General features: G+C 48.6%; 1 protein-coding gene across 14 annotated transcripts in view; it reads right to left on the reverse strand.

Moving 5' to 3' along the window:
* PCBP3 (poly(rC) binding protein 3) overlaps window positions 1–20,346 on the reverse strand; it is a 256,103-nt gene that overhangs the window by 59,053 nt on the left and 176,704 nt on the right. For 13 of the 14 annotated variants that reach the window (XM_084752136.1, XM_084752137.1, XM_084752133.1 and 10 more), the window contains one exon: window positions 280–412. In XM_084752136.1, the coding sequence (XP_084608262.1) occupies window positions 280–289 (10 nt within the window). In that variant the 5' untranslated portion in view covers window positions 290–412. Of the gene's footprint in view, window positions 1–279; window positions 413–19,673; window positions 19,751–20,346 lie in introns of all 14 variants that reach the window. The other variant, XM_084752134.1, reaches the window with a different exon arrangement.

Consider the following 20,346-nt stretch of genomic DNA (forward strand, 5'->3'; position numbering starts at 1 on the left):
GCCTCATGATTCCTGGTTGCTCAGGGCAGCTCCAGGAGAGGGGTCCAGCCTGTGTGGACTCCTTTTGGGTGGTCTGGGCAGAGGGTGTACAAGCACAACTGGCTCACAGCTCTGGGAAGGAATCCAAAGTATTTACAGAACCTCAGGGCCTAGAAGAATGGAGCTGGAAAAAGAGCACAGTGGCACTGCCAACATGGATGCACCAGGATGGTGAACCTGGCTCTGGCTACCATCACGTCTGATGAACAAACAAACAGAGGGGCTTTTAGGGCCACTCACCTTCCCCCATAGGCAGGCTCTATGGTTCAAAGCAGGTCCATAGATCCAAATACTGAAACGCACTGTGGCTCAGAGCACCGTCCACCAAAACTGGAGGTCTCTGGCGGGGCTGGCTTGGCTGGAGCTCACCTACCTGAAAGAGAAACATAGTGGAGTGTGAACCTGAACTCCAAGGCCTTGATCTTAGGACCAGGCCCTTGGCAGTCTTTCTTTTCCCATTCAGCAGAGCAGCAAATGTTTCTGAAAATGGCCAAACCTAAGGCCTATGTGGGGAGGGTATGTACCAACAGAGATGCCCTTGGGATGATGGCAGAGCAGCACAGTAGAGGCAAAGGAACGCCAAGAAGGTGTCCATTTCACAACACGCATCCCATGGCTGATCTGCTTAGAATTTTAGCATGTATATCTCCTACTTATAATACTTAGCATATATGTCTGCACAGGTCAAAATGACAGTTATCAGATTATATGCTAAGTGTATTGCTGGTTTTCTATGTTCACGGCCCACAAATGTAATAACACCAGTCCCTTCAATTCACCCCTTTGCAGTATTGCTGATGGCACCCCCTTCCACACTGTCTGGTCCTCTCCAGCCGCACTGTAGTCTCAGCCTGGGCTTCTGGCATTTCACTTTTGGAAGTCAGGTGTGGTGCCAACAGCAGACATTTGATTTCTCGTCACAACAGGGCTTCCCCATTATCATCCTCACTGTTTGTTACTCTGTCTACGGGTACACATCCATGGCATCCACAAGTGATTGGCAGGGATGCTTAAAAGGTAGCTTATACTTGGACCTGTGAGATCAGCGTACCAAAAGTAGTCACAGCCTGGGCTGTGTCTGCCTTCCAGGAGCTGTCCAGTGAAGCAGCAGGTGTGTGCTACTCACCCAAGTTCCAAGCCAGGCAAAAAGACAAGATTGGTGCAAAGGGATTTCATGCTAGCCAAGGGTGAAAGACCCCTACCGCACCCTTCTCCCCAGGTCCTGTATCTGGGAAAGCTGCTGCAAAAATGACCTCTGAGTGCCAGGGTGTGGATCTGGGCCCTGAAGTCAGTGTGTGGGATACTGAGGTCACGTGAATGTGTATAGAACATAGGAGCTAAGGTAATACTTAAAAAGTTAGACAGTAAGGTAGGGAGATGCCTCGGTTGGTAAATGACTTGCTTTATAAGCACGGAGACATAAGTTCAGCCCCAAGCACCTGCCTAGAAAGCAAAGTGCAGTGGCACCCACTTACAGTCCAGAGCTGGGAAGGCAGAGGCGGGAGGATTCCTGGGCATTGCTGGGTATTCTAGCCAGATTGGTAAGTTTCAGTGCAAGACTCTTGCAAAAATAAATAAATGAATAAAATAAAATGGTGAACAATTGCGGGACATCACTAATATTAATCTCTTGACTTCTACATGCACTTGCACACACTATGAACACACACACACACACACACACACACACACACACACACACACACACAGTGTTAAATAAAGTAAGAGTCAGGTATATGGTATTTTCCACCTCTAATCCCAGCCCAAGGGAAGCCAGAGCAAAAGGATGACAAAATCAAGGCTAGCCTACAATATGTAGTGAGACTTTCATTCAAACTCCAAGGGCTAGGGACATGGAGCAGTAGTAGAGTGTTGGCCTAGCATTCACAAAACCCTGGGTTTGAGCTCCAATACCATACAGGGGTGGAGGGGGGGATCCTCCACTCTATTAACTATTGCGACATTAGCTTGTATTCATCTTCACCCCATTCCCACCCTCGGAGCCACCCTGATATGACACTGACGAGTGATTGAAAGGGCACAACCCTTCCATGCACACATACTGAAAAACAGAGAGGAGCTTTGGAACCAGGACTGGAACCTGCAAGTGGGTGAGTGAAGCAAAGCAGGAAAGAAAACTGAAACCTACGCCATGTGCAGTGAACACCGCAGGGCCCTGCTCATGTGGCATGCTCAGGTGTACTGCAGGAGTTAATGACAGTGACATCCCAAGAGTCACAGCGAGACCTCTGGGACAGACTCCAACCCAGTGAGCCACTGGGCCTCTCATCACTAGTCGCCATGAAGATCTCAAGGAGAAAGCACGGGCCCTCCCAGTGCCCTGTGCAAGGCCCTCTGAATTCTAGACGCAAGGGCAGTTTTCTCAAATCACAATTGAGAATTCTCCCACCAACCAGCATGAAGCCAGGAAAAGAACATTAAGATTCAGCAGTCCTGATGACGTCACGGTGAAGCAGCCAGAGCACCGTGTTATGGGGGGATAGTAAGGCCAGGCCCTCGGTGTTTGTGTTTCTTTTCCTTGCAGCTGAAGTGTGGGCTTCACACAGCTGCCTCCGAGTTTCCTAGTGCCTGCCTGCTCATCAGCAAACAACTTCACTGTGAGCTGAGTGCTTGAGAAAGAAGGGAAGCACTGTGGGGTTCTAGCAGTGGCGGTGGCGGCGGCGGCCATGGTGGAGATGGCAGAAGCAGGGGCAGCACACAACCCCAGGAGAGAGGCCAAGAGTGAGGGCCAATGGGCTTTTAGGACCAAAGCACCAAGTCCTGGGCCTCCAGTGGGGGTGAGGCGTACGTGAGAATACAACTGCTGGTCATGGAACAAAGGTGCTTCAGAGGGGCTGGGGCAGTGGCCGAGGAAGGTTCTAGAGCTGTGTTGGAGAAGCATATGAAGGATGGGAGAGTGGAGCTGAGCTGATGTCAGAAATGAGAACTAAGCCATTGGAAGGCGCCCTGTGTTGGTCTCCTCTCCGGATAGCCCACTTGGGGCTTTTGTTTGCTTGTTTGTTTACTTGCTTTTTAAAGATTTCAGTGTCTGAGTGTCTTGCCTGCTTGCAGTGTGTGCATCACATACATGCAGTGCCTGCATCGGTCAGAAGAGGACGTCAGATCCCCTGGGACTGAAGTTACGAGTGGTTGTGAGCCACAGTGTGGGTGCTGGGAAGTGAACCGGTGTCCTCTGTAAGAGCGACAAAGGCTCTCAACCACCAAGCCACCTCTCCAGCCCCTTGTGTTTGTGTTTTTGTTTTTGTTTAAAGGTGCATTTTGCTGGCCAGCAGGAAGGGACGCTTCTGGAGACAGATGCTTGCTGATGACCCCAGGTCATCTAAAACTGGTTAGGAATAATAATGGCGCCAGAGAGCTGAAATGTGGGCTCCCCTCCCCCCCAACACACACACACACACACACACACACACACACACACACACACACACACACGGCTCCCTACAAACTACGACGGTGAGCTCTTCAGAAAGAAGGCTGGCCACAACCTCTAGAATCCTGGGTAAAAAGATAGCAAGAATTGATCAAAGTATACCTCTGAGTAATAAATGTATAAACTCAAAGCGACCCTCTTCCTACGGATCTGCACAGGAGAAGGACACAGCATGATGCCTTTCTTGGTCTGATGTCCAGAACCGCTTCAGCCCCAAAGCTTATAACCCTGCTGTGTGGGAGGGAATTACCTATGTCCCAGTGAGAGAAACAGTACTGCCAGGGTCCAGGCCCATGGCTCTGACCTCTGCCTGTGTGCTTGCTATTTCAGCACATGGCTATATGCCTGGGCTCTGGAAGCATCTGGCCAGGCTCAGGGGCAAGCCAAATATGAAATCCTGGTGAAATAGTATTTCCTGTTGGTTAACCCCTGCTCCCTACAGCCCATCCAGCCAATCTGGAAAAGTCTAGAGCTAGGCCACTCATCTGAACACACAAAGAAACCAGTAGAAAGGAGCCCGAGCAGAAAGGAAGCACCTGGGCAGGCAGCTACTTGCAACTCGCCAGCACTCTGAAGTTTAGTGGCCATTACAGTGACCATCAGCTTGGCCTCTGCTTGCTTCACTGTGAAACCCCTACTTTTTTTTTTTAACTTGAATATTAATGTTTGTGTCTTTTACAGAAAAGTACAAAACTGTTTTGGGCATTAAAGAAAAACTGTTGCATACTAACAAATACAAATGTGATTCCTATTGTTTGGTGCCCTTCCTAAAGGATCATAGTGTGATGAGTGTGGCTGCCTGGCTGGCCATGGTTTAGCCCATTCTCTCCACTTGCTGGATAGAGACAGCCCCATGGTGTACCACATGTTGAGAGGCTAGCATTTGAGGTGGCCCACAAGCCTGCCCACATGAGCCCTAAGTGGCTGTTTTTGGGAAAATCAATTTGGCCACATTACTTTCTTCTCACGGTACTGGATGTGTTCAATGGCTTGCCACTGAAGAGAATCCCAGGACCATGGTTCACCTTGGAACATGGCACAGTAACAGATTCTCCAAAGTTGGTTCCTTTTAGCATGGTGCCTTGAAGCCTATGTAACAAAGCACTCAGGGTGAAAATTGTGATATTTTTTAGAGAGTTCTGCTACTTCTATGTTACTGTGAGGAAGACTTCCAATGACCAAATCTATCGTGTGTGTGTGTGTGTGTGTGTGTGTGTGTGTGTGTGTGTGTGTGTAAAATTTCTCTCAATTGTGTTCATGGAAAGGCCCCCAGGAGCGCTGGGATTACACTAGTGGGGCAAGAAATGTGAGGCTGGGTCTCTGAGCAGCGATCCCAGACTTCTGGAGGAAGACCTACGACAACCTGGAAAGCCAGAGTCAGGTCCTCAGAGCAGCCTAGCTACAAAGAAGCCCTCAGAAGACCTTTGAACAGGGCCGGGAAAGATGGACAAGACTGGGCAGGATGGACTCTAGGGATGCAGGCTGAGGAATGCCCTAGGGATGCCCACACTGGAGCACTGTAGAGGGCCTGCTGCTGAGCTGGGGAGGTGCCTAGACCAGGGGAGGGAAGAAGGAGGCAAGGGATGCTTCTTCATATACAATAGGGACAAAGCAGATGGTGACTCCATTGATTCCTCTCCCATGGGGGGGGGGGGGAGCCTAACCCTGAAATATGTTCAGCATCATGTTAGCTTATGTCATTATTTTGCCAAACGCCCGACTACTGAGAAGTATCTTCCCTCACTAAGAATATGCCTTTCATAAATAACAAAAGACAAGTCTTTCATTAGAGAGGAGTCTCCCCAATTTTATGGCTTGGGCAGGGACAAACTGAGGAAGCCCTTGGCTGTCCAGGGATGCTCTGTTTCTTGTTTGCTCCTCTAATTCATGAAACTGTTCAGAGCATAGCCCCTTAATCTTCTTAAAAGTCCATTCCAAGACTGGATGGGAAACATGGATTTGCGCATGCGTGTACACACACACACACACCCCTTCCTGATGGTGCAGCCTCTCTGGCATCATATTCTTTAAGACTCCTGTCTTCACTCCCTCTAAATGAACTTGAGGTTCTGTCTTTATATACAGTGACATCAATGCATGGCTTCTACCAAGCTGTGTGTTCAAGAACTTTCCAGAGACGGGCTTTTAGCTGTTAGATACAGAGGAGGGAGCCAAAGTACTTCTAAGGAGCCACGTCACATGGCACTCAGGCCTGAAGGGTCCAGATGTGTTGCCTTGGTGCACATCTGCATAGGTGCTGTGGTGAGGCTGTGGGTATGATGGAGTGGTCACTGTCTTAGCACAGACCTTATCTAAATGAGACAGGAGGTACCTCAAGAGATAGGTCATAGGACCTAGATGTGGGTCCTGGAAAGATCAGGTGAAAGTGGCCTCCCATTGTTCAGGGCTCAGGACAGTACCTGGGGCTACAGGCTCACATTCTCTGAGACAAACAACCTCTTGGAAAACTAGGTAGGGCAGGGGGAAGGGATGAACAAAGATAAGAGCAGGGCACTGGGCTGCAGCCGTATGTCAGGCAGGCAAGAGCGAAAGCCATTGCCAGTTGTCACAACCTGGTGACACAGGGTTCCGAAGGGCTCTGAAACACCACTTTTCAGTTCGTAGACTGTCAGGGAACACAGGCCTCCCGTTTGTTAAGTGTGACAAATATAGTGGCTTCTAGGACAGGCAGGAGGATGGGTTCCAGACAGCAGAGGCCCAGGGTACCCGAGCTGACCAAGAGAGTCATCTGTAGGCACCAAAGCAATAAGGACTTTATGGAGCTTGCTCTTTCTGTATGTGGGTTTCCACTGTGCACTGAAAGATGCACATGTAGCTTCAAGTGGCCAGGCTGCTCACTGCATGTGGCTAGAACTCCCCCGACGCTTTCAGCACATAGGGTTTGGAAGTATACCACAAAAAGCCCAGCGATGATCCCATTAGGGAGGGAGCAATGCAGTCAGCCTGGTAAGAAAGGGGCTCATGAAGCAAGGACAGGAAGGCCACTGCTGAGCCAGGAGCTGAGATGGGCAGTTAGGAGCAAAGGTATGTACCTTCTTTCTCCGCAGGCCCCCAAGATGTTTATAATCTTAGAATGTTAAGACCCACAAACTCAACCCACTCCCTGAACTCCCAGAGTCTAGCCACAGGCTTGTAGAAAACTTAGGGGCTAGATGTGCACAGGCAGACACATGCCTGGGCTCTGACTACCAAAACACATTGAGCATCAAGAAAATCTGGCCACACCGACTGATGGCGAAGTTCTTACCACCCTGGTTCACGGAGAGGCTCTTCCATTACTGGGCAGCCAGCAGGCAGCTGGCGTAACCCACTGCCTATGTGGTTTCCCAGCCACGCGTGGGTGGGAATCTCAATAGGACGAGAGGTCAGGGAGTAAAAGTACTTGTGAGGTATGAGGGTGCCTGCCGGCAGTGAGGAGTCTTAGGGAACTCAGGAAAAGATGGCAAGTGCAAGGTTGCATGCGTGAGACCAGGGATGAATGAGGAGCCAGGGCCACATGGCCATGAGGGCCGTAGGGAGCCACCCTGGGTGGGAACCGCGAGAGCCACTGCTCCCTATGAGCTGTGAATAGTGACCGGTCCTTTTGCAAGATAAGATGGTTTTGGTCAGAAGCCCCGTAGAGAAGCCATCTAAGGAATGACCTTTCACCGAGTGAACTTTCCTCTTACTCCTTTCTGCTTTCTACCTCTGTCCCTGCTTACCCCAGGGACAAGGTCCAGTTTCCTGCCTGGGCAGAAACACAACAAACAAGCACACACTGAAGAAAGGCTTCTGCTTCTGAAACATGAAACCCTCAAGTCAACTGAGATGTAGCTTCAGGCATGCTAGCTCTGACCCTGAGTTGATGGATGGAATACACTAGGGGCTCTCAACATGGAGAACTACACAGGTCACAGCTGTAGCCCCGATCTATGCCCTGTGCATGGGGTGCTAACCCCAGATGCAGCTCCAGCCTCTCCAAAGAAGGCTGGCTACTGTAGTCTGCAGTGTGTGGTCAACAGGACTTCCGTATGAGCAGGTTTAGAAAGGCACACTCACAGTCTGGGTGCTTCCGCTTTGATGATGACGCACTGACTATGTGAAATTGGTGCCACTAGGTGGCAGCAGAGTACCGAGGCCTGCGCAAGCACCTCTCCTCAAAGTCAAAGCTGTGTGGGGCCTTGGCTGTACCCCAGCACTGAGGCCTCCAGACACCTGCTTCCATAATTCTAATAAGGGAATCACCTACACTTGCTCACCTTATTGTCCACAGCTATTTCTATCTCTCAGGGCGAAAGGGAACAATACTACAAAATGGACGTTAATTCCTTCCAGGCTAGTCTAGAAAGTGTACATGGGCTCGACTAAGTCACTGTGACAGGGTGTCACAGTGTTTGTGTGTTACCACTTTCCCGGATCGTCAACACTTTCCTGTGACACAGTTCACTGTCGCATCAAGGCTTGTGCACTGTAGGTAGCATCAAGACCCAGTCTTAATGTGAGGGTGGGGAGGGTTCCAAGGCATCAAAGACCAAATGTAGGAGGGTACAATTTTCTAATAGTCACCCCTGCCTGGGTCATCAGGGTGTGCTGGCCCACAGCCCTGTAGCCACGGTGGCCTCCAGGCTAAGATCTACATGACCATGAGAGCTGGAAATGAGTGTTGTCCAGGCTGTAGGACTAAGCTGCCCACTGAACAGAGCCTGAGATTGAAAGGGGCACAGGGAGAGATGCTGGGTTCTATGGAAGAAGCGTTCTCCTAACCTTTCCCTAAGGGGCCTAAAGTAGCAAGCAGCAAGGAGTCCATGCAGACCTTCAGAGACTGCTAGACACTGGGTCCAGCTCTGCCCATTTCAGGAAGCCCAAACAATATCATGAACCCTAACTAAAGTGACACATGGAACCCTTGCCCCAGTCTCCTTCACAGGGCCATTGTGCTATCAAGTGACAGCTGGACATTTTCACCATTACTAATCACAAAATTGGGGTGAGATACTCAGCAGGTGCCAGAGCCATCACTTTAGTTTCTACTATGCTCTTGGAAAGGAAAGGTCAGGTAGGAGCTCTGAGAAAACTACTCCAACCCCAGACAAATAGCCCATGGGAAGAACTGTGGAGTCAGCCTGCCATCAAGGACTTGAGGTCACAGAGAGGTCTAAGCCCCTTATTTCTACTGTAAATGGATGGACAGGTTAGTGACACACCACCCACCCACCTCCATCAACCAAGTGCTGGCCCCATTGGTGGTGCTGTGCTGGGTCAGTAGGAGTGATGTGCCGCATAGTCCCGCCTTCCCTGCATCATCAGTAAACAGCATCCAGAAAAGTCTCTCTTCCTGGGAAAACTGTAACACACACTCACAGCCTTCCTCAGACTGAGGGCAGCCCTCCTTGCTGGCACAGGGCAGTGCTCAGGATTTTGAATGCTTTTGTTATTTTAATAAGCCTTTTCTTTTTTTCTTAGACAGGGTTTCTCTGGGTATCCCTGGCTGTCCTGGAACTAGCTCTGTGGACCAGGCTCTTGAGGATTGGCATTAGATGCTTGCAGCACCACACCCCAGTGTTTTAATAGACTTTTAAAGATCAGATTTAGGCTCACAAGAAACTGATTACCAGGTATCACCTTCAAGACGCACAGTCCCCTCCATTATCAACATCTTGTACACTTGATACAACCACTACACCAACTGCAACACATTACTCTCATTGAAAAATACAGAGTTTACATCAAGGTTTTCATTTGTCATATATTCTTTAACCTCAGGCAAAGGTATAATGACATGTGCCCATGATTACAGTGTCACACAGACAGATTTCACTGCACTAAAAATGTATGCTCTGTAACGTGTCTCCTCATCCTTCCCAACCTCCAGCCTCTTGGCAATCACTCATCTTTGTTCTGCTCTGTAGCTGGGCTCTTTCTAAACCGCCATGTAGTTAGAGTCATATAGTCTAGGGCATATTCTATTCCGCTTTCCTTAGTAAGCATTTATGATTTCTCCATGTCTTTTCATGGTTGGTAGCTCATTTCTCTTTAGCACTGAATACCATATTGCCTGAATGTGCCACAGTTTACTTATTCCTTCACCCACTGAAGTATATCTTGTTGCATTCAAAATTTTGGCAATTATGAATGAAGCTGCTGCAAACATCCATGCACAGATTTCTGTGTGGGTCTAACTTTTCAACACATTTGGGTCGATATCAAGGAGCATAATTGTGGGGTCATAAAATATGAGAATGTCTCATTTGTAGAGAGAGAGAGAGAGAGAGAGAGAGAGAGAGAGAGAGAGAGAGAGAGAGAGAGAGAGAGAAAGCACTAGCTGGTAACATCTTTCTTCACAAATGGCTACGGGGGAGGGGGTATGGGAGGGAGGGAAAGGGAGAGGGAGGGAGGGAGAGAGGGAGAATCAATGAGTATGAATTCTTATTTCTCTACATTTGTACTGGATTGCAGTGTTGTCAGTGCTCTGTACTTTTGGTCATGTAGTGATCTCATTTTAATTTGCATTTCCCTAATGAGATATGATGTGGAAATCTCTTCTCTTTGCTACATATGTATCCTTTCTGGTGAAGAATCTGAATGTAAGGAGTTTTCTGTTTTATATGGCGGCCCTGTAACTGAGGTATCTTCTGTAAATATTTCTGGGGCTTGTTTTTTCAGTCTCATAGCCAGCAGCATATTCTATAAAGCAGAAAGCTTTTAACAAAATTTACCACTTCTTTCCCCCATAAATCAGTACTTTTAACATCCTAGCAGAAAAACCAAAAGCCAACTTGATTTTCTCCTCATTAGGCTACTCTGGGTCCATTGTTTCTCTACATACTCTTCAGAGTCACTTTGTCAACGTCTGAATATAACTAAGAGGATATTTATTTGTATTGTGGTGACTCTACATCATTATGGCAAAGTATCATTTTCACAGTATATAATCCTTGAATATGAAATATCTCTCCACGTATTTAATTCTCCTTTGATTCATTTATCAGCTTTTCTAAGTTTGCTTCATATACATTGTGTGGTGTGTGTGTGTGCATGTTTTTACCTAGGAATCATGAGGTCTGCTAATGTGGCACTGTGTTCTAATTTTAATTCTGCATGTTCATTACCAGTATACAGGACTCCAACTTATTTTTGTATGTTAATCTCATATTCCAAAACCTTTCTGTAGTGATCTACTAGCTTTGTGAATTTTGTGTAGTTTTTCTCTACTTACAATTTTTAAATCTTAGATGTCCTCCTGACGGGCAGATGTCAAAGGCTAGACTGCCAGCCTACAGTTTTACCTGGAGGTGTTGGGAGCTTTAGGAAGTGGTACCTAGTGGGAAGAAGTTGGCCCAGAGGAGGTGTGCCCCTAATGAGAATTGGAACCTGGTCTGTCTGTCTGACTGTCTATCTGTCTGTCTGTGTGTCTCTGTCTCTCTCTGTCTCTGTCTCTGTCTCTCCTCTCTCTCTCTCTCTCTCTCTCTCTCTCTCTCTCTCTCTCTCTCTCCACACACACACACACACACACACACACACACACACACACACACACACACACACACGAGTCTAATTATCTCCTTTCTAAGAAGTTACTTTGTTTTCAATCTTTTCTTCTACTTCATTAGGTCTTATTGCAATTTAATTTTCATCTACTTCAAAACAATTTTGAATTTCTCTTTACCACTTTCTCTCTCTCTCTAAGGAACTTCTGGCATCTCTTATGAGGCAGGTCAGTAACCTGGCACAGGTGAGTGGGCTCTGGATCAGAACAAGAGTCCCTCTGACTCCGGCGAGCCCGCTTCTGCTCCCAAGTCTTCCCCTTATCCTGTCTGCCCTTCTGGCCTCCTTTCCCTCTGTAGAACAATCCCATGTGCTCAGAGCTCTCTACTGAAAGCGCCTGGAGCAAGACCTGCGACCCAGTCTGAGTCCTGAACTGTAGGATCATCAGAATAAATTCTAGACAGCGATACGAATGGAAGATGATCCATCCCGCAGGGCACCATTTGCATTAGCAACTTCTCCTCTTGCTCTGATCAGTTACCGATAGAGAGGGGAGAGCCTAAGGGAGAGGGAGGTTTGTTGCGGCACAGTCTGTCATGGCGGGGAAGTCCAGGCAGCTGGACACACTGACTCCTCCGTCAGGAAGCAGGGGGTGCTGGCTGCCACTATTCGGCCAGCGTTGTTCTTTTCTATGCAGTGTAGACTTAAGCTCAAGGAATGGTGCTTCCCACCTCAGCTAACCAAGACAGTCACAAGCAAGGCCGAGACTAAGCTAATCTACACCGTTCCTCACAGGCCTATCCAAAGGCGTGTCTCCTAGGAGAGTCTAGATCCATTGGCTTGATAGCTTTATTAACTACCACAACATCCTAGGTTTATAGAGGACTGCAATGAATAAAACACTCATATGATTTAATCAAAAGTAAGAACTCATAAATGGAAAGCACTCCCAGAAATTAACTTTTTTTTTTAATTTTTAAAATTTCTTTTTTATTTCATGTGCATTGGTGTTTTGCCTGCATGTATGTCTGTGTGAGGGTGTTGTATCCTCTGGAACTGGAATTACAGACAGGTGTGAGCTGCCATATGGGTGCTGGAAATTGAACCAGGGTCCTCTAGAAGAGCAGGCCCAGAAATTAATTTTTTATTTTTACTCAATAGTTATCCCATCCTTTGTATCCTCCCATTCCTCCCTCCTGCTTTCACCCTACTCCCCTCCCCTATGACTGTGACTGAGGGGGACCTCCTCCCCCTGTATATGCTCATAGGGTATCAAGTCTCTTCTTGGTAGCCTGCTATCCTTCCTCTGAGTGCCACCAGGCCTCTCCATCAAGGGGACATGGTCAAATATGGGGAACCAGAGTTCGTGTGAAAGTCCCCAATTTCCACTCAACTGTGGAGAATGTCCTGTCCCTTGGCTAGATCTGGGTCGGGGTTCGATGTTTACTGCACATATAGTCCTTGGCTGGTGCCGTAGTTTGAGCAGGACCTCTGGGCCCATAATGTTCTTCTTGTAGGTTTCTAGGACTCTCTGGATCCTTCTATTTCCCCATTCTCCCATGCTTCTCTCGCCTAAAGTCCCCATAGGATGTCCTCCCCTCTGTCCCACTTTCCTAATAAGTGAAGACTTCATGGGACATGCCCCTTGGGCTAGTGTCCAGATATAAGTGAGTATATACCATTTGACTCTTTCTGCTTCTGGGTTAGCTCACTCATTATAACCATTTCTAGTTCAATCTATTTGTCCAAAAATTTCGGAAATTCCTTGTTTTTAATAGCTGAGTAGTATTCCAAAGTGTAAATGTGCCACAGTTTCTTTATCCATTCTTCTACTGAGGGACACTTAGGCTAAATGTCACTTTCCCAAAAGGAAAATTGGCTGTGCACACAAATATAAAATTCTCAAAGAATAATCTGGAGGGAATGTTGGGGCTCCTAGAGCATGCAGGCAGCATCTGCAGGAAATGGCTGCTGCTTACACTGGCACATGAAAAGCAGAAGGCAAGGCCAAGGCTGATCCCTGGAGGACAGAGCCGGCCCACAACTCAGGGTCAGCAGATGCATTCTGGGAGATAGAGACCCACACCTGAGACCATGGCCATTGGAGACCTGCTCTGCAGAGAACCTGCCACTCCCACTCCCACTGTTAATCCTGTGACTCAATTCCTCTCAGTTTTGGCTCTTCGTTCTAAATAGGGATCATGAAATACCCACCTTTCAGGGCTGGGGAAAGTACTCTATAATTTGCAGAATGTTACACAGATAAGGGAATTTTAGGCGTTATTTCCCTCATATGATCCTAAAGTAAAAATAGGAGACAAAAGAAAGGCATTTCCTGGCTTAGCATCAAATGATACCAGGACACCACTGTCGTCTGCTGGTAGAGTGCTGGTGCACTCTGGGTAAGACATCGCAGAACCTAAGCGCTGTTCCCTGGTCTGCAGACTGAGGGTAGCCCCCAGCAGCCCGAGCTCTCTCCCTCGCTGCACTTTATAACCATTGAAGAAGCCAGACAGCAGTGCTGAGTCACTCATCCTGTGTCTGTCACACTGGCACTGTGGCCGGGTCTCTGCCAGCAGGCCAGCCTTCTATTGTTCCTCAGATGGGTCACACTTACTCTGAACAGGGTTGACACCTATCTCAGGCAAAATTAGTCAGGGGATTATTGTCCCTGAAGGCATGAAGGAATTTTCTAGATGTCTCTTCATGTCATCCTGCCAATTCTTCTCTCAGTCTCCTGGTTCCAGGATGCACAGGCAAGGCAGAAGGAGATGCCACCCTACACACAGACAAGGTCAGATGCGGATAGGCAGCTTACCTACTTAGAATCACATCGTGAACATGCTGGCATTTGTTTCAACTGGGGACAAAAAGGGAAGCAAGTAGCATTCTCTTCAAGCACTCCGGGCTCTACACTGACGTTGTGAGCTGAGAGAAAACCCACCTCTAATCTTGGCCACCCCTTCTGCTAGAAGCCTAGATAAGGACGTGGGAGGAGGAAGATCTTCTCTTTGCCTGCTTGCTCCTGCCTTGCTGGTCCACGCCTTCACTGGCATTAGAGCCTACCTGCTCAGGACTCCAGTGTATACTGAAGACCAACTGAGACATCCAGCCTCATGGATTGAACACCTACTGGACTCTTGAACCTTCCAGTGGTAGACAACCATTGTTGAACCAGACGAACCACAGCCTGTAAGCTGTTCTAATGAATCCCCTTTATCTATCTATCTATCTATCTATCTATCTATCTATCTAGAGAATAAGATTCAGTCTCTAAATTCTATTACTCTAGAGAAGCCTGACTAACACAGTGCACAGACTCCAGTGGTCCACTACTGACCGGGCTGTCTGAAGTGAATGTTAGGGGCCTATGGCTTCTGAAGGCAAGGCTCTGACCCCACTGTCATCTTCACACAGTTCAGCTCCAAATGCCTCCTTGCTACTACTATCTCCCATCTAGAAGGCTCAAATTACTTTCCTCCCCTTGATCTACCTTGGGTAGGGAGCATCCTGCTCCCCCACGCGTGCAACCAGAAGGTCAAACATATATCTTTTTCTATAGGAGCCAGGCTCCTGGTAGGGGAACACGTTAGGCCCTGCAATCTCACAAGGGCACAGGACAAAGCTGGGACAGCTGTGCCAAGTTTCTGGTGTGACGGTGTCCCATGTGGCCACCATGGTGCCAGGATAAGGATGTTCAAAAGCAATTCAGGGATGCCTGAGGCCTTAGCACACATACAGCCACGGGAGGGGAGGATGCAAACTACTCCCCCACGACAGGGTTGTGTATCACTGTGGGGTCAAGCAATGGGGAATTTGCTGGCAGTATTGGACATGCTTTGTTAACCTTCATTGTCAATGTGATTAAATTTAGGATCACTTAGGAGACATATACATATCTGGACCTCCATCTGCTTGGCCTGTCCTAGAGCCCACACACCTATCTTCTGTCTTCAGGGAGTGGTCCCCAGTCCCTCCTGGAATTACAAATAGCTGGGTATGCTTTTTTATGTCATAGCCCAACCCATAATCCACTTTCTCAATGAGAGTTGGGCATACACATCTCTGAAGATTGCTGAAGAGGACTTCAGGATGGAGGGGTTGCCCCCCCCCTTTCTCTCCAACTCCTCAGTGCATCAGAAGTCTTGTTCCTTATGAAACATGTTCTTTATGGCCTCTTCGCAGGTTTCCTGCAATGTTCACAAACATTATTTGTTTCAATTAATCTATTTGCCTCTAAGTACAGACACCCCTGTCCCTGGTGTACTGCTGCTTAAATTATGTCTCTTCTGGAGGCTTTTTGAATTAAGATGATGCAGATGATGGTTCTTAGCAGTCTTCCTGTTGTAATAAATCACCAGAAGCCTGGTGTGTACTATCTTTAGGCTCAAAACTCCCTTTCTAAAGTACTGGTAACATTTCCAGCCCAGAGTGTCACATAAGGCCGGATCTTACTTCCCAGTCTTACCTAAGGAGGGCGCCACAAAGGCCAGGTGGGGCTGAGGGCTGCTTGCCTGGAGGTCCAGGCACAGAAAGGAAGTGGGGGTGGGGGGAGGAAGGAATCCAGTCATGTGATAAAGCAAAGAAAAGCTGAGGGCCAGAAGATTGGCTTTGGGCTGGTGACAGGCTCAAGGGCCAGCTCCTATAAGCAGCTCAGGCCCAGAAGTAAACTGCACATCACTTGCAGGAGCAGAGGCTAAAGTACATAGCTGCTTTGTATTTATGTGTGACTTATCCTGCAATTTCTCCGTTGTCTGTAATTACCCTGTGTCACTACATAACACTTGCTGTGTAGCTAAAGGGCAATAACCATGGAAACCAAGTAGTGTTCTCTAACTTGAGAAAGTAGTGGGGAGAGGGGTGTGTGTGTGTGTGTGTGTGTGTGTGTGTGTGTGTGTGTGTGTGTGTGTGTATCAACCAGGTGGGACATTCTGCCTTCTGCTGTCATCTTCTCGGATTCTCTCCTGCCCTTGCTCAACCAATCAGCTCTTCGGCCCCATCTATCACTTGTTCTCACTGATAGCTACCCCCTGCTAAAATGTCACTCTGCTGGTTCCACCCTGACCATATAACTGTACACGCACCATTGGAAAACAAACGCCACCAAGTACATGCCATCGTCACATACAGGCTGCATAGCCCAGAGGTCGCAAGTCTCCTTTCCGGTCTGGTCAAAATCCCAGATTTTCAAATGTAGCCTTTACAACCGAAACTGTCTTTGATGTTGCACACTTTGTCTCCATGCTTCTCCACTCTCACAGGGCTGATGACAGCAGCACCTTAGGGAAGGACTTTCTTGCTGAACCTCACAGGTCCCCACAGTACCCAGCGCTGGCCTCCGTGGGCTGTCTTCTCTCCCTCCTCCTGTTTGTGTGTGACACCTCAGATGTTGCTGCTTCTCCCATTTCCAAAAGAAACCTAGCTTCTTTCTTCCCTTTTGCTTTTGTCCTGTGTTGTAAAACTCAGACGTAGCTTCCCCCATGCCTGCCACCCCTCACTTACACCGCGTACTCTGCCTTTGTTCTTTGCTCTTTCTTCTTTCTTTCTCTTTCTTTCTTTCTTTCTTTCTTTCTTTGTTTGTTTGTTTTTCCTGGACTTGCTCTATAAACCAGGCTGGCCTCAAACTCATAGAGATTCACCTGCCTCCGCCTCCCTGAGTGCTGGGATTAAAGGCATGCACCACTATGCCTGGCTTAAATTCTCTGATCAGTATGGAAGTTTTGACTTGCTCTGTTTCCCAACCTGGGCTGGTTCACCCCTCCTTAAGCAATTTTTTGGTTGCCCACTTCCAGGAAGTCACCATATTGATGCTGAACTTAGTGCAGACACCTGGTCCACATAGCACACTGTAGCCCAGGACTCTTGGACTCAAGCAATGCTCTTATCTCAGCCTCCCAAGTAGCTGGGACTATGGGCATGCACCACAGTACCTGGCACTCTTTTTTTAAGGAAATGTTTTGTTTATTTTCATGTGTTTGTGGTGACGAGTATCTGTGTACCACATGACGCAGTGCCCACGGCGCTGGAAGAAGACATTAAATTCACTGGAACTAGATGTGCAGGTGGTTGTTGTGAGCTCCCATGCGGGTGCTGGAAGCCGAACCATGGTGCTCTGTAACAGCAGCAAGAACTCTTATCCACAGAGCCACATCTCCAACTGCGCGCGCGTACACACACACACACACACAGAGCCACATCTCCAGCTGCCCCCCCCCCACACACAGAGCCACATCTCCAGCTGCCACACACACACACACACACACACACACACACACACATACAGCCACATCTCCAGCTGCCACACACAGCCACATTTCCAGCTGCCACACACACACACACACACACACACACACACACACACACACAGCCACATCTCCAGCTGCCACACACAGCCACATTTCCAGCTGCCCCACACACACAGACAGAGCCACATCTCCAGCTGCCACACACACACACACACACACACACACACACACACACACACAGCCACATCTCCAGCTGCCACACACAGCCACATTTCCAGCTGCCCCACACATACACACACACACACACACACACACACAGAGCCACATCTCCAGCTGCCTCCGCCCCATGCTTTCATTCCTGCTTCCCTAAATCTAAACAGCTCAAGACAGCTTGTGGTTTCCCAGACTCATACACTGAGCCCTCACTCTCACCTTGGCAGGGTTGTCCGCAGGGATGGAATGTGCCTGGCCTTTGAGGCTGCTAGCTTCTGTACCTCATGGCTCCTCCTGGCCCTAGTTGCACTCCAGCTCAATCCCTGCTTTATTCCTCTGTCTCTCCTCTTCTACAGAGGCTGGAACACCCATGCCGGGCCTGACCCTCTCCTCTGTCTGCCTGTGCTCCCTCAATAGTCCGTGCTGTTTCTAGCCACGCGTGCATCTGCCAACCAACCACAAGCCCACCGCTCCTTTGTCTTCTCCAGATGTCAGGCGCCTCTCAACCTGAAAGGCTCACCTTAGCTTTTGCCTCAGTGCTGATTGCCTCCCCCGTTATTCGCCTAGAGCTGGCTGGTCTTGTCTCAGATGCCCTTCTCACTGTTTAGAGGGCCTGCCTTCTCCTGAGAAGATGATGAAAAGCCTTAAGCTGCTACCCATAGTCAGTAAGCCAACAGTAGCCAAACAAGGGCTTTGTGCCAGGCTCTGGTGAGGCTTGGGACAGTTTTACCAGTGACCACACTGGCGGTTGGTGGTCTGTCCCCGGAGATGGCCTTCCAGAGGGGACTTCACACCTGAGGAAAAAGAACAACCAGCTACATACACCCTGCAGAAAAAGGACCAGGACCACCTGCTACAGTCACAGGGTTCTACCCAGCACTGCTTCTCGCCTGAGGCCAGGCAGTTTCCTAACTGGTCTCTATTCACACCCTGGGTCACCTGAGAGTCTCGCCTACCCAGAAGTCACAGTGACTGTGTAACAAACCATCAGCTCAAGTCTCTCTTCTGCTTATACCATGTGGTAGCTCTTACTCAGGCCAAAAGTGCCGCCCTTGCCTCTCAGAGCTAAGCTGTCCCCATGCTCACTCTCCTGTGGCCACACTGGCCCGATGTTCCTCTACCATTAACATTCACACTGGCATGACTGCTCTTCATTTATTGCCTATTCTGTCCCCTTTGCTAAAATGTCACCTTCTCAAGTGCGGCAAGATGTGTGCACATCTACACACATGCGCACGTGCACACACACACACACACAATCATGCATACATACATACATTCACAAATGAGTACAAACATGCACTCATGTGTACATAAACAGACATATAGCACAATCACATACGCATAAACCCACACATGTATACCTCCCTACATATGCATGCACAAAATCAAACATGTATAGAGACATGCATTCCCACACCCACACCCATGTGCATCTGTGCTCATTCATACCAATGTGAACCCACATTCACACACACAGGCACTAACATGGGCAAAAGCATGTATACTTACATGCAAACTTACATGCATACTGATACTAACAGACATGTATGTGCCCATTTACTCTCGACCCCCTTCCTTTGCCCCCTTTTTCCTTCTGAATCTATCACTAGTTTTCTCAGATGGAAAGTCCATGTCCCAAGACTTCTCAGAGCCTGACATAGAGTCCACTTCGGTTACTGCTGACCTGCTGATCCTGTAAGCCGCTCAATTCCTCCAGCCTCACTCAGGTCAGGGCCACCCTGACATCTCTCCTTACCTCCACCCACTGTTTCTAACCCGATGGAGATGAGCACAGAGCAAATAAAGCATTACCCACAGTCTGTGTGGATGAGACGTTAACAGCTGTCACAGAATCCAGGCCAGATTATTTAGAAATAAGCATTTGTTTTCATTTCACTACAAATTACCCTTTGAACAAAAATAAACAGACGAGAAGCAGGTAGCACCAACAGGCTCTCAACGGTTCCTTCGTGAGAAGCCCCTGTGATATGACACAGCAGAAGGGGGTTACTGGGAATTGGGTCAAAGTGGTAAAGCAAGGCAGGAACCGGAAGTCAGGACTAGTCCTCAGTTGGGGTGGGAAAGGGTGGGAGTTCTGGGCTGAGGTCAGGCACAGGCAGGCACAGGTGGGCACAGGTGGGCAAAGCAGGTCAAGGCAGGCAGGGTCACAGGTGGCCATTGTCTGGAACAGGACGGGGCTGGGTGGGCAAGTCACCAGCAGGGGTGGACGAGAGTACCTGGGAGCGCCTCCTTCTCCCGGCCTGGGGACGCCTGTCCTGCCAGCCCACCTGCTCCCCGAGGAGAGACTGTCCATCTACCAAAAAGCAAGGGAGAAGCGTCACATTACCTGAGGAACCTGGCAAGGCTAATAGTATGAAGGCACACAGGCCATATCCCATCTGACCCCTTCCAGTCCCTTCTCAGTCCCTTGGGAAGCTCACGGAATAAATTAGGTAAGGTATCCATCAGCAACTGTCAGACACGTCTGTCTGTCTGTCTCTGTCTGTGTGTGCGTGTCTCTCCCCACCCCCTCCCTCTGATCTTATGAGTTTCATCGGGATTCTTTGCCGGAACATGGACACCTAACTAGTGGCTACACTACTGAAGAAAATGCCTTTCCTGCCATCAACCACTAACTGAATATAAACCCTCAGGCAGAAGTGGCTCCCATAGACCCTCTCTTTTCCACGGTAGGATACTGGCAGGCGATTTGTACCATGAATTTAAGAATTTAGGAGCCATGTCATGCCCAGACATCAAATGTTCCATACTGCTACCCGACCCCAACTTCCATCCCCTCTTTTGCTATGTTCTCTGAGCCTTGGAACAGGGGGTGCAGCTGCCCCCTTGCTAGGAATTCACTGGTCATTTGTTCTCAGCACTCTGGCTGGAGTGAGTCTCTACAGTCAC

Source organism: Acomys minous (assembly GCF_964271855.1).
Source record: "Acomys minous genome assembly, chromosome: 13".
NCBI lineage: Eukaryota > Metazoa > Chordata > Mammalia > Rodentia > Muridae > Acomys > Acomys minous.